This window comes from Ipomoea triloba, chromosome 1 (genome assembly GCF_003576645.1).
Source record: "Ipomoea triloba cultivar NCNSP0323 chromosome 1, ASM357664v1".
Taxonomy (NCBI): Eukaryota; Viridiplantae; Streptophyta; class Magnoliopsida; order Solanales; family Convolvulaceae; genus Ipomoea; species Ipomoea triloba.
Window position 1 is genome coordinate 9,278,078 of NC_044916.1, and position 15,677 is coordinate 9,293,754.

A 15,677-nucleotide genomic window follows, 5' to 3' on the forward strand; every position below is an offset into this window, starting at 1 on the left:
AATTTACTAAATATAATAAGAGTCAATGTTATTAAGGTTATAATAATGTAAATAAAAGTTATGTTGGTGTAATGATAATTTTTACATTTATTTAGTCTTTATGCAATGATAAGACATTTTCAAAGTTACCATCTCTCACTTTTTACTTTTTTATTTATGTAGAGACTTTAGTAATGAAATATTTCGTTAATTATTTATTATTTTTAACTTATTCATTGCAAAATATTTTTTTAACCTTTGTATAATAACAACGATGATGATGGACATTTTCTTTAAATTATTATTATAGCAATTAAATTAGTGTAAACAAAGTAAAATTCGTGTCTACGTTTTTTTCTATTCTTCTTTCAACTCCTATCTTTTTTTTTTATAAGAATTAAAATATAATAATATTTATTTAATTTAATTTGTTTCTTTCAACTATATATAAAGTGAAATCTATTATTTTTTGAATCTTCATCTCAAAAATAAAATAACATTTGAGTGAGTTAGAAATTAAATGTATAATCTTTTAATCTAAAATCACATACTGATATCATTCCTCCATAAGATCTTGTGTTAGTATTTTTTTTTTTTTAAGGAGCACCCTTTAAAGCTTGATCCTTTAATTCTGCCACGTTCATCATGACGCACAAAAATTATATTTGCACTAATAACATTACTTAATGATTGATACACACACTACCATGAATCTGTTAGAAGAAAATACAGCAAAACATATGTCACAAATATCTGTATATTCAATTGAATATTTTGCAATAAATTCATTCCATATATAAAAAATCTCATCAACGAGCCTCTCCAAATACGTCTAAATACAAAATCTTTCACATTAATTACATGACATCTCCACCCTCATATATATACCAATTCCCATTCCTAGTAACAACAACCCCACATATTAATTCCCAAATTCCCAAAATGACTAGGAAGAAAATCAAGCTTGCCTTCATCGCAAATGACTCGTCAAGAAAGGCAACGTTCAAGAAAAGGAAGAAGGGGCTGATGAAGAAGGTGAGCGAGCTAAGCACGTTGTGCGGGGTCGAGGCGTGCGCGATAATCTACAGCTCGTACGACCCCAAGCCCGAGGTGTGGCCGAGCACGGCCGGGGCACAACAGGTGGTGGCGCAGTTTAAGCGGATGCCGGAGATGGAGCAGAGCAAGAAGATGGTGAACCAAGAGAGCTTTATTAGGCAGAGGATAGCCAAGGCGAGCGAGCAGTTGAAGAGGTAGGTGAAGGAGAATAGGGAGAAGGAGATGACGGAGGTGATGTTCCAATGCTTGACGGGGAAGGTACTTTTGCTTAGAAGCTTACATGCTATCAATATAACCGGATATTCAGTTAAAAATAAACTGAATATCTTAAGTTACTTAACTGACTGAATCACTAACAGGGCGTTTGGTTGGGATGAGGGGATTAGGGAGGAAAGGAATTGTAATTGGGTGGAATTGCAATTCAATGAATAAAGTAGGAATTGCAATTACAGTGTTTGGTATACAGGAATAGGAGTACATGAAATTGATAAGAAACGACAAAATGACTAAAATGCCCTTGTGTTGTAGTAGATGTTGTAGTTATAATAGTAGTAGAGTAATAATAATAATAATAATAATAATAATAATAATAATAATTCTTTAAAGAATAATAATAATAATAATTCTTTAAATACTAATAATAATAATAATAATAATTTTTTCAAAATAATAATACGTAGTAATTCTTTAAAGAATAATAATAATAATTCTTTCAAATTTATTTTAAAAAAAAACAAATGGTATGTGAGAAGGGGCAAAATTATCTTTACACCAACAAAATTGCCCTCCTCTCCATTGAATTGCAATTCATGGAGGTACCCCATGAATTGCAATTAATCATTTGGAGGAAATTGCAATTATGCGGAATTGCAATTTCCTCCAACCAAACAATGTAGTTTGAAATTCATTGAATTGCAATTTAATAAATTCCAATTCCTCCCAAACTACACCCAACCAAACACCCCTTAATTGGCTTAATTATTTACTTGCATCATAGTCACTTAATAATACAATATATTATATTATATTACAGCTATCGGTTCAAGGCTTAAACTTGGGGGACGTGAATGATCTTGGGTGGGTTTTGGAGCAGAACTTGAAGGAGATATATAAGGGTATTGAGAATATCAAAAAGACTACTCACCAGGCTGCTGCTGCGGCGTCGTCCATGCAGAAACCACAGTGGTTCCCGGAGGGGAAGATGAGCAATAATAACGGCGATGAGGCGGCGCAGATGGGATATGGGAATGCGGGGGAGGAGATGATGATGATGATGATGCCATTCAATGATAACCAGAACACCATGTGGGGTGCCGCTGGCAGCTTCTTTCCCTAGAAATTAAAGGAGCCCATTTTCACACCTGCGTTATTTGAATTATGGTTACAGGAGAAACAATGCCATTATATTAAAACTATTGTTCATTTCACTCATAATGGGTAAGCAAGAATGATGGTTGGTTTTTATTTAAGGTTAATTTGGGTTTTAAGTCATTAATTATTTATTAGTCCAAAGATACCGGCCCAAGAAATGGCGGCCCAAATAATAAATAAATAAATAATAGGGGGTTAGAGAATAAATACAATAAATAAGGAATTTAGGGGCTAATAAATAAATAAAGAATAAAACCCAACTATGTTACCACTAACACTTGAACTCAAGCACACTAGCTAGAGGAAGGAAAACCTAACCACTGAGCTAAGGAGTTGATCATGATCTAAGAGAAGATCTGCTTGGACCAGACCCCCGCTTTAATATTGTTGATGGGCTCCCTAGCACCCTCCACGTGTACGGTATCAAGACGGCGCCAAGCCCCACCAAACACGCGTCCCACGTCTTCCCGTCACGACAGCTCCCGCCATCCACGTACCCAGAGTCGTCGGGAAAACCCTGAGGAAGAGGGTGTGAAGGACACTAGTGCGCCATGCACGCGGGCATGACGCACACTTGGGCATCCAGGATGGCGGTGCGCCATGCCGCCCACCCCCACGCGAGAGGAGTGGTTGTTGCGCCTGGTAGCAGCACGATCAGCTGCCACTAGGCGCGTCTAGGCGCACCAGTCGAACGTCGTAGGTTGCGACCGGCACACCGTGGCCCCGAACGACGATCACCCCCCACGGCGCCCCCTTCGATGCGATGGTGGTTGATGCAGCCCCTGCCCTCATTGCTCCTTGCATGCACTGATCATCCTCCTGGCTTGCACCACTCCATCTAGGCCTACCTTCTGTCACTATTGCTTATTGGGCTTGGCCCCAACCAAAAAAATTGAGCCTGTAACTTAACATATTTGTCATGCATGCATATAGACACAATCATTATTGTGTGGACCATGGCCCACACAGCTGTGTGGACCATACTATCAAATAATGCACATTCAATATAAAAATATTGTATATTCAGTATAAAAATAATGTACTTTATATTCAGGGTATGTACATTATTTGTGTACTGAATGTACATTATTTTGTATAATGTATACTCAGTACAAAAATAATGTACATTCAGAACAAAAATAATGTACATTTAGTACATTAAAAATTGTGAAAATGGCATCTTTAGTCCCTGAGTTATAGGGGTAGTGTAGACTCAGTCCCTAAGTTATGGCTGTATGCGAGTTTAGTCCCTCAGTTATTCACAAAGTGGCTAGTTTAGTCCCTGGACATTAAATTTGACGAAAAAATTAAAAAATATTCAAAATTTGAGGGGTAAACTAGGAAATTCACATTTTATTATTCTTCTTATATCAAAACCACTTTTACAACATTATTTTTCACTTCTTAGCCTAATTATTTTCAAGATTTTTCATTTTTAAAAGCATTTTAATAACTTTCAAATGACTTGTTAGGAACCTGACTCTCGTATAACACACTTAAAACTTAGCACAAATAAAGAAATGCATGATCATTGTATTTAGGTGTATGAAACACACTATCCTAACAAGTTTTTATTTTTTTACTAAGCAACAAATGTAATACAATTAAAACTTTTGAGATTTTTTTACACACTATCATATCTCAAAAGTTTAATTTTATTACATTTGTTGCTTATTAAAAAAATAAAAACTTGTTAGGACAGTGTGTTTCATACACCTAAATACAATGATCATGCATTTCTTTATTTGTGCTAAGTTTTAAGTGTGTTATACGAGAGTCAGGTTCCTAACAAGTCATTTGAAAGTTATTAAAATGTTTTTAAAAATGAAAAATATTGAAAATAATTAGGCTAAAAAGTGAAAAAATAATGTTGTAAAAGTGGTTTTGATATAAGAAGAATAATAAAATGTGAATTTCCTATTTTACCCCTCAAATTTTGAATATTTTTTAATTTTTTCGTCTAATTTAATGTTCAGGGACTAAACTCGCCACTTTGTGAATAACTGAGGGACTAAACTCACATACAGCCATAACTTAGGGACTGAGTCTACACTACCCCTATAACTTAGGGACTAAAGATGTCATTTTCCCTTAAAAATTTACATTTTGTTATGGTCCACACATCACTGTGTGAATTTGCCATATAGACATGCATAAAGCTACATATGTGTATTTGAATAGCATACTTGATGTTGATGGTGCTTCATCTTAAAAGATAAATTATACGGAGTAATGATTAGTCTTTGAGTTAATTAGTAATATCAAAACAAACAAACAAACAAACAAAAAAAAAAAAAAAAAAGACATTTGAAACAAATAAAATTATCAAAGAAAATTCATAACGTTTGGTCCAATATGAAACAAATTAAAATACACGCACACACATCTTGACATGCCACTTACTAGTTTAAGTTTGTTTGGGACAAAATCACAAAGGATGACAATTTCTTTACTACTATGCAACGAAAACTAATTATTATTATTTTCTTTAAATTATTTTTACTGCTGATCTTCATCACTTCTTGGGGAATTGATCAACGGTGATGATTGAATGGCCAGATAACTCCAATTCTTCCAAGTTATCTTCTTTGGTTTTCACCTCATCTATTGCCTCTTCTTCATCCACATCCACAACCCCAATAACTTGTCGTAGCTCTTGCTGCTTTCCCCATAGAACTCCATATAGTCCCACAACAATCAACACTGACCCAACAATCCTGTATCATTCCAACAATTTAATGTAACAACTTATTACTCCAAAACGCTAAAAATTTAAAAAACTGTTCAAAGCAATTTTTTCGATCATCAGCTATAGGCTAATTTACCAAATATTTTTCTGCAATTAGCTATTACTATTAACTAGTCAAACTCACTAACCAAATCAGCTAACAACTATTTACTAATATATAATTAATTAATTAACTTACGTGCCAACATATATTTTGTCTCGAAGTAAACCCCAACTGAGAACAGCTACAATCACAAGCAGCAAAGGGTTGAAAACAGAAACATATAAAGGTCCTTTTTTATCTATGCACCATGACATTAGGCAATATGCTATTGCAGTGCCCATAATTCCCTGCATTAAAAAAAAATTCATTAATCAATTTACTTATAAACTTAACATCAAAATTAGAATTTTTGATTTCAAATTAAAACCGAACTAAGGGACACGTGAAGAATGTGTGAAATGCGATATATATATAATTATACCTAATGCGTTATAAAGAAAGAAACATAAATGTTAACATCAATAGCAAATACTTGAATACAAATTAAAGCCCAATAAAGTCTTTTACACGAACAAAATAGAACAATTAAACCTTAATATTACATATTTGACAACTTAATGTTGATATGATACTGACTACTACGCTAAAATGTCGTGTGTTGAAACATACATGGATCCTAAGAGGTATAACTTTTTATTTTACTTTTAATTTTGAATTTTTTAAAATATTAAAAAATAAAAATTAAACAGCCATCGTCCATCATTGTTTATCCGCCAATGGACAAGACAATCATGGTAGTCCAAATGAAACAAAGGCAACCTCATTACCTTTGTCGGCCTAGATATAGACCTCTTTGAGGTTCAGATCTAGACAATCATGGTTGTCTTGTTTATGAGAAGTATAAATATAGCCATAATCATTCACAATTGTTAGTGTTTTTCTTTTTAAGTTAGAAATTTAAAAATAAAATAACATAAAAATTTTTACACGTAGGGCCCATGTAAGCATCAAGACACCAAGTGTTAGTCTAATCAGCTCACATCATTGACAACACGTTGAATAGGTAATATAGAGTCTAATTGCATTATTTTGTTGATTTAATTGAAACTTTTATCAATTAAGAGACGTATCGGAAATTGGAATCAAATAAGAGCATTAAATTAATCAAATTTAAAGGAAATTAATAAGCATGCATTTCTTAATAATTAAATTGAAATATGAAGATGTTGCTTATGTAAAAAGAAAACATACCGCATAAACCGTAGAGGTAGCCCTGATCCCTTGCCTCAAAGACCAATCACTTGGTTTGTGGTCAAAGCAAACAGCGAAAACAACACACTGAATGCTAGACATCAAACACATTAAGGCCGTGCTTGAGTATGGAGCTGGGTACTTCTCACTCACTCTTGTCTAAAAAAAAATGAAAAATGAATAAAATTGTTATTCAGAAGAATTGGATAATTTATTTTGTTATTCACATTAATGTTGTATTTATTTTGCTAATTACTTATTCAGTTATGTATCTATAATTTCATATAAGTTATAATATATATAACAGTGTTTTTGTTGTTTCAACGTAACTATTTGAGTCGTAGTGCATATATAATCTGCAAATATTACATTAGAGATTATTATATTAGAAACAATGTACTATTGTGTGGACATTAATCTTCTAGTATAGGTATGTGATATCGTACTCAATTAATTTCCCTAAACATTTGGTGTAAGATATATGGATTTTGTTGATTCCCAGAAAATTAAAGAACATTATAAGTTTATAACTAGGCAAAAATTATATGTAATAACTAATAACACAAAAGAAAATATTAATTTTCATTAAATAATTAGGTCTTCATTTTACATAAAAATATGAAATATGTTGAGTTTAAAAATTGTATTTTTAAACATACAAAATAAACTAATAAAATATTTAGATTGATAATGAGGTGTAGGCCGCAAATTACATTGTGGACCATGCATGGTTCACATTGTAAGTTGCAACGTAGATTCATTTTTAGTATATTAAATGTTCATTTTTAATGTATTGAATATTCATTGTAAATAATACATCAAATACTCCGTAATAAATTTTCAGTATACAAAAAAGAATGCTTCTAAAAATGAACATTCACTATATTAAAAATAAACCTGGTATATTTTGTAAGGTGGGCATTTGGGTTGATGATATAATGATTGGAGATGTGATGTGTAGGGTAGGCAAGATGAGACAAACCTGGATAATTGACCAAATTGCCCAAGAAACGGCGCTAACGATGATGAGGAAAGGTCCGAGGATGAAGTTGGGTTGAGTGTTGGTAGAGCCATTATTATTATTAATTTTGTTTTGGGATGAGAGATGGTCTGCATATTTCCAGTGAATGCTAGATTCGCCTATGCCAATATTATGGCCGTGGTAGAACGACAGTAACATAGCACCACCCACACACAGTATGGTTCCCACCACCTTCGCTTTCCCGGCCGCACTCCGTATCATTAACTTTTCAATCCTGTCACATTTTTTTTTAAATAACGGAGCATTTGATTGGAAGAAAGGAATTAAGAGAAAAAATAATTGTAATTCAGAGGGAAAAAACAGTATGAATTCAAATTACATTATTTGGTAAAATTATTAAGAATGAGAAGGAAAAAATTGATATAATTACTAAAATGTCCTTGTATAATAATAATAATCAAGGGCAAATATGTTATTTAATTATCTTCTTTTTCTTTTTCTTTGTATCGCTGAATTGCAATTCATGTGAAGGCTACGGATTGCAATTCCCTCAATTGCAATTCATTGAATTGAGGGAATTGCAATTCGTTCCAACTAAACAATGTAGTTTCTCCTTCCATGGAATTACATATTAGCATTGAATTTCAATTCATGTGTGCCAACCAAACACCCCATTAAGAGCTTGTTCAGTGTTGGGAAATTACACTTTTCATCTTATAGTGTAATCTCGTCTCTAAGCTATAACTAACATTGCAAATTTCGTCTATACTGTTTTGTTAGAAAAAAAAAAGACGAAAGTTACAAGGTCATTTATAGCTTAGGGACGATTAATGAGCACAACCAACAAGTAATAACGAATCTTACAATTATCTTATAACTTAGGAACAAAAAGTGTACTTTTTCATAATTAATAACATAATATATACCCGAAAGGGACTGCCATGAGGTAAGTGACTGCTGGAATTAAGTTGGTTAATGCACATGCAATGGTTGGTGTGGAATTCTTGAGCCCTACAAAGTATGTGATCTGATTGAGGCTAATCCTGAATCCAAAAATAACAACATAATTAATATTAGTAATGATAATGATAATGATTGCGCATATATGCAGCTAACAAAAAAAATCTTTTCTTTTTTTTTTTTCTAAAAAAAAAATTATTTTGCGAAAGAGTGGAAAGTGTGCGTATTGGTAAATTACATACCCAAATATGGAACAAAGGAATATATTGAAAAGGATAGAGAGTGTCATCTGTGGCCGTATCCTCCTGTAATTATCAAAATAACACAATCATTTAATAAGCAATCCAATCATTTGCTAACACAATGATTTAATAAGCAATCCAATCATTTGCTAAAACATTGAGCATTTTTTTATTGGATGATATGTCTAAAAATATGAATAAATAGTACTCTCCAAAAAATGTAAGTCTATATATAAAATATAAAGTATCAATCATTTATTAAAAAATTTAATGTTATTTAACCTTGGAGCGGTTCCCCATTTTTTTATTCGATGATATGTCTAAAAATCTAATGTTATTTATTAAAAAAAAAAAACCTCTAGTTTTCGGCGGGAACCAGTGTATCCAATATCGACGTTTGTTGGGTGTAAAGAAGCAGGTAAGGTTGTGATTGGTCTGTTGAAAATGACTTCGGCCAAATTTTAGCGAAAGTCATTTTCCTCCAAAACAACCATATTTTCCTAAGTCAACGAAAAATCAAGTCAATGATTTTCGTTGACTTGATTTTCGAAGCACATCCAAACACTTAAAACACAGAAACTGATTTTCTTTTCGGGGTTTCCAAACACACCCTTAAAATGTAGTATCTTGGCACACGAAAATCACATTATATATAATATAATATAATGTATATGCAATGTAAGTGTGGAGCAATGTAACTGCCTGAAATCAAGCCCAAACTAAAATTAAGAATGAATGTCTTCAATTTGACGCTATAAATGATGCATGACAGCAAAAAAAAACAAAAAAAAAACATTATATTAGAAGCATCATGCAAATTATGTATGCTTTTTTCCAATAAATAGGCACTACATATTACATTTCTGATCCTTTCCTACTTTAGGTGTTTTAATTATAGACTCAAGGTGTTTAATGTTTAGAATTATATTATATTTTTACTCGAATTTTTAGTATATATTCCATTTCTTACTAAAATTATTGGCACTTCTTACTACTATATTTCAATACAACTCTAAGATAAGCCGTGTTTATATATAAATATACTCAAGCGAATAAAACTAAATGTGTATTTGAGATTCAATCATCAATAAAATATATATTAGATTAAAAAAAAAAAAGTTAACTAGCTAGTGATTAATCTTTATCTCGTGCTTCATAGATGAGCCATGAAATTAGTTTAACAAAGTAAATTTTCATAGATCGCGTCTTTTCCTCTATGAAAAGTATACTATTACAGTATTACGAATAACTAAGCATCAATATCCTAATACAACGGATAAACATGCTAAGAATTAATAAGAACCTACAAATAAGTCACTACAAGAAAACACTGAAATACTTATGAATTTACTATAATTTAAATATATATGGATTTCAATTTATTGATTTGCCTACCTACTAAATTTGATTTTTCTTGTAGTAAGTAAATGATTAACAATTATTATCCTAGCTAGCTAATAATAACAAATTGAGTAAAATTTGAAAGTAGAAAAATACAGCCCTAACTTAAAAGACCTTACCAAGCTAAGCAGCCTAGAGGCATTGAATTTTGATATGCGTACCCAATTTAGTTGCTAGTTTGTTTGTTTGTTTAATTTGTTGTGGTATGAAATGAGGTGTGTTGGTTTAATTTCTTTGTGTTGACGCATTGAGAAATTATTTTCCGGGAAAAGGTGACGAAAAAGGAAACATATATGGAGTTGAAAGCAGCGTAACGTGAAAGAGACATGCATTTGTGAATGTCGTACGTTAGCAGAGTTTCAACGTGTAACTACACATATAAAGCAATGCATTAAAGACCGTCACTATAAGTCAAGGCGCTGCCACGATTTGAAGCCGTTCCTCGTTTGCGTGGCCCTACTTATTCTGCGCTCATTTAATTACAATAATATATTTTCTTGATTATACACAAAACCATATATATATTCAAAAATGATATAAAAACCTTCTAGTTATTTATTTGGCATCCCATAAAATAGATATATATTTTGAATATGCCCCACTGGGGTTTGAACATGTGCCCTCCCATTTGAAAGAGTCACAAACATATCACTTGAACACAAAAAAAAAAAATATTGATTTATATATGGTATATAATTTTTATTACATTTTTAACCGTATAATGTTGGTAGTATATAGTTTCTTTTTCATAATTAATAAATTTATTTTATGATGTTTCCTTTCTTATATTAATATTTTAACAAGTATCTCAAGTTGTAAGTTAACTTAGTATATTATGTTTGAAGTTGGAATGAGTTATTTATTCCACTATCATAAGTTCAATTCTTGTTAGCTAGTGACACATTTTAAATATTTTTTTTATGTTAGCATATTATTAATACGTGAATTGGTAGTCATATCATCGTCATGCTATCTAATTACATACTTGCTCTCAAAAAAAAAATTACATACTTAATAATTTAAGTAATGTGGTTAATAATTTTACTTAATTATTTTATTTTTAATAGTGCATTGATTAAAGAATTGACCAATTTTAAAGTATATGAACCAAATTAAACATTTTACACTAATATAGAGAATTATGAAGTACTTAAACCTAAAAGAAACTATAAAATGGCTAAAATACTAATTTATTTTTTATGATGGAGCTACTAAAAGTATTTAGTAATAAGGAACCATTCTTACTATATATATACTCTATAAATTAAATCTTGTAAAATTTTACAATAAGATAGATTTCCTTTGTGGTTGATATTGAGAATTGTTTATGGTCTCCATTCCATTTCTATGATGTCTTTTTTTTTCACCTACTTTTTTAATTCTCAGAAATAGAAGAACGAAGACAATATGTTCATATCAATATAATGGATTAATGAAAAAAAGAAGTAAAAAAAAAAACTGCATTATTGTTATTGTTATTGTTATTGTTATTATTATTATTATTATTATTATTATTATTATTATTATTATTATGGGTGTACTCATGGTTTCATCGTCGAGCATGGTGACTAATCTCATTGCTGAATTGTAGGCACCCCTAAAGAGTGGAACAATTGACCTGCAGATTTAAGATGGCTCATATTCAAACTTATTATTATTATTATTATTATTATTATTGTTGTTGTTGTTGATATTATTATTATTATTATTATTATTATTATTATTATTATTATTATTTTTATTTTTATTATGGAGAATAAACAATAATGGAATTTCCTATGTTTAATTTTATATTTTGATATGTTAAAAAAAGACGACAATCATTGGCTATATGACATTTATGTGTGTATTACCAAAAACGTTTGTTTAAAATGTATTAAAGAAAAGGTGTTGTACCAGTAAAAAAGGGAAATGAAAATGACAGAATCACCATAAAAAAAGCATGACATATTACCACGAAACATATGAACATGCAACTAACCGTAGCTAAGCTAAGCTAGCACGGTTCATACAGGCAGCTTCAATTCATGGAATATACGAATCGAAAAAAAAAAAAAGAGTTGATGAATGACCGGCCGGCAAATACAGACATATATATTACCTCTCGTAGAAATATGCAATCGGAGCAATGGCAATGGAGGCGAAAAGTTGACGATAAGCGACGTGGACGAAAGGGTTCATGCCGGAATCCATGGCCACCTTGGATATGATGTTCATCACCGCATATCCAAATTGCACAAATATCATCATCATAAGAGCCAACAAATCTGCACCCATTTCTTCTTTCCGATCCTTTGCTTCTTTCTCCAATAGTTATCAATAGCTATGCCTTGCTACTTGCTAGCTAGAGATCGAGAGATGGAGAAAGAAGACTAGGATGGGTAAAGAAGTAAGGAGATACTTAAATATATAGCTAGCTTGCTTGGAGGAATATATGATGAATAAGGTTGGGTTGGGTTTAAATAGAGCCAACATCAAGGAAAGGATGACAAATTTGGTTTTATTGCCCCTTAAGTATCCCCAATTTTCATATATAGAAAGGACATTTTGGTCAAAACATAACAAATTAACTCGTCCTCAAGGTCAGCATGAACTCGTGACATTTTAATACCATCCACTTGGTAATATTTTTTGGCTGGACTGTCATAGTGCAATTAAATTTAATATTATTATGGTACCGGTGTTGTTTTATTTTTTTAATTTTATTATTTTTTCTACAACTAAAAAAAGAAAATTTATAACAATAAAGAGAAATTTTAACTCATTTCAATACTTTCTTACAGATATTCTTCAAGTGTATATAATTGACTTAGTAAGTTCAAAATGAAATTTTGTTTCGTTTTAACTAAAATTAAAATACTAATATAAAACTGCATATATATTTATTATTTATATATATATTATACTTAACAAATGTGACATTTCCCTGAAAACATGCATGTATGTATGCCTAAGATCAAATCGGTGAGGTAGTCTACATATTATGCGATGAAGAATAATTTTAAATGACAGCTGATAATTAATAATTTGGCACTATTTGATGATGAAAATATTGATTTCAAATATTAATTTATTGTCACTTTCTTTGTTAGATTAATTAGCTATTTGCTTTTACGTACTGTTAGTTTCATCCCAACACATGATACATTTATATATCGACTGCTCTAGTGCTTTAATAAATGAATATATAATCATTATTAGTTATTAGTTTATTCATAATAATAATCAAGTGCTGAGATAAATAAATACAAATAAATTTTTGCAATAAAATATGATTATAATTTATAAATGAACTATTCTTAGCAAATATGAATACAACACTTTACAAATGTGAGATTAATCTTTCCCTTAAATATGTATATTTTCACCTATATATCCTCTAAAATTATGGCACTTTAATCACAATGTGATGATTAGAGTTCAAATTCGTTAAAGAGTAACACACACAAACACACACACATAGAGTTTCGTTTAGGTGAGAGTACTTCTTAACGTGAGAACTTCCGAACTTCTTAATGTACGGTAAGTTCTTCATGAATGCACAATAACTACTCCACCTTCGTGCCTATTACATAAATGCACCAAAACTATGAATGTACAGAAATTACTATACGAATGCACAGTGTATTCATGTAGCAGTCGTGCATTACCGAAGAAATCCGCATGTTCTCACGTTAAGAGATGTTTTCACCATTATATATATATATATATATAGAAATAATTTCAGGTGCGGTCGTGCTCTCCCGTACGGTCACACACCACTCAATGTTACGAAATACACCACTCAATATTAAGAAACACACCACAATGAAACACACCACAATGTTAAGAAACACACCACAATGTTAAGAAACACACCACAGTGCATATTTGTGTGGTGTGTTTCTTAACATTGAGTGATGTATTTCGTAACATTGATTGGTGTGAACCGCACGGCCGCATGGGAGAGCACGGCCGCACCTGATCATGACTCTATATATATATATATATATATATATATATATATATATATATATAATATGTATGTATAAAACAAAAATGTAAATGATTAATGATTATTCAAAACCGTAAAGGGATTTGTTGTGGAAAAGGGAGCGTTGATACATGCATGGTATGAAATTAAAGTTGCCACAAAATTGTTGAAGGACAGCAGTTTCAGTTTATAATGGTGATTGCCAGCTTAGCTTTTCCCAGTTTTGAAGAAACTTGCGGCACCCAAATTCCATTTCTTGATGGACCTCTTTGATCAGCATTGCATGGACTGTGGGGCCCATACCATTCTTGTGACTTTGAAACTACTATATATGGTAAGGAAAATACCAAAGGCAATAGTACTCTTACGTATACATACGTTCTTGTTTCCATCACACGTTACCCTTACACCGTGTTTTCTTTGCATAATAAACGGGAAATGAAATAGCATTACATGGAGTATAATATGACTATTTTTTTTTTAAATTACGGAATTAAATTCTATAGAATTGGATATTCGTTTTGTCATAAGAATATCTTTTTTTAATACTAATGACTCTGTTACAATATAATATCTGTTCATACATACTTTTTATACATACTTTGTTACAATGTAGTATCTGTTCATACATACCTTTTATACATACTTTCTTAACCTACTGAAGCACAAAGAGTACAATGTAGTATCTGTTCATACATACTTTCTCAACCTACTGAAGTACGAAGAACCAACGCCACCACAGGGGAACGAATCTGTGACCTTTCACTTAGGAGGGCCACAGCTATGTCTAATTGTATTAAGTGCCAAAATTATCCTTATGTGTGTCTGTGTGAAAACATTGGAATAGCATCTCTATTATATTCCTTTTGTACTTCATTCTTTTTGATAAGTTTGACATCTTCTTGTATTTCAAAAGTTCTAATTTGGTCACCTTTGTTGCTTAGTAAGAAAAATCAGAAACATTTATTGTGTATTTGGTTCATGGAATGGATCGAGAATGAAATACCATTTCTGGGAATAAACCTATTCCATTGTTTATTTTGTCCTTTTATTCTTGGAAATAGCATTCCCGGAAATGAACTATTCCCTTTATCGAGGAATAGCCATTCCTAGGGTACCCCTGGTATTAGCTATTCCCAAGTATTCGAGAATAGCTTTNTATATATATATATATATATATATATATATATATATATATATATATATATATATATATATATATATAAATATATATAGAGAGAGAGAGAGAGAGAGAGAGAGAGAGAGACAGAGACAGAGTTAGGGTCATATGAGATCACTTGTTATATGAGATCACTTGTTTAGGTAAGATCGTGAGATCAGATCTTGTGCATCCATTTAATAATTTAATGGTCTAGATTGATTTAAAATGCTAAGTTGAAGTGTGTGCGAACGGTAATAAAATGTGTGCGAATGGTGATTAAGTGTGTGCAGACGGTGATTAAATGTGTGCAAACGGTGATTAAATGTGTGCGAACGGTGATTGATGTACAAGATCTGATCTCAAAAATTTTTAATGGTCTAGATTGATTAAGATTCCAAGTTGAAGTGCATGCGAACGGTGATTAAATGTGTGCGAACGAAGTGTGTGTGTGTGTGTCAATCAATCTAGACCATTAAAAAGTATTACATGGATGCACAAGATGTGATCTCACGATTTTACCTAAGCAAGTGGTCTCACTGGAACCCTACCTTATATATATATATATATA

The 15,677-nt window shown here is 31.5% G+C and overlaps 1 protein-coding gene and 1 pseudogene across 1 annotated transcript; one reads left to right on the forward strand and one right to left on the reverse strand.

The window, feature by feature from the left end:
* Window positions 1-921: 921 nt before the first annotated feature.
* LOC116024928 lies at window positions 922-2,371 on the forward strand (annotated as a pseudogene).
* Window positions 2,372-4,712: 2,341 nt separating this feature from the next.
* Window positions 4,713-12,392, reverse strand: LOC116032068 (WAT1-related protein At1g09380-like). Its single transcript, XM_031274473.1, has 7 exons — window positions 12,076-12,392; window positions 8,574-8,636; window positions 8,298-8,414; window positions 7,372-7,645; window positions 6,390-6,548; window positions 5,334-5,485; window positions 4,713-5,123 (listed from the first exon to the last, which is right to left on the reverse strand). Exons 1-7 carry the CDS (start codon window positions 12,249-12,251, stop codon window positions 4,922-4,924), a joined length of 1,143 nt encoding a protein of 380 aa, XP_031130333.1. The 5' UTR covers window positions 12,252-12,392; the 3' UTR covers window positions 4,713-4,921.
* Window positions 12,393-15,677: the final 3,285 nt, after the last annotated feature.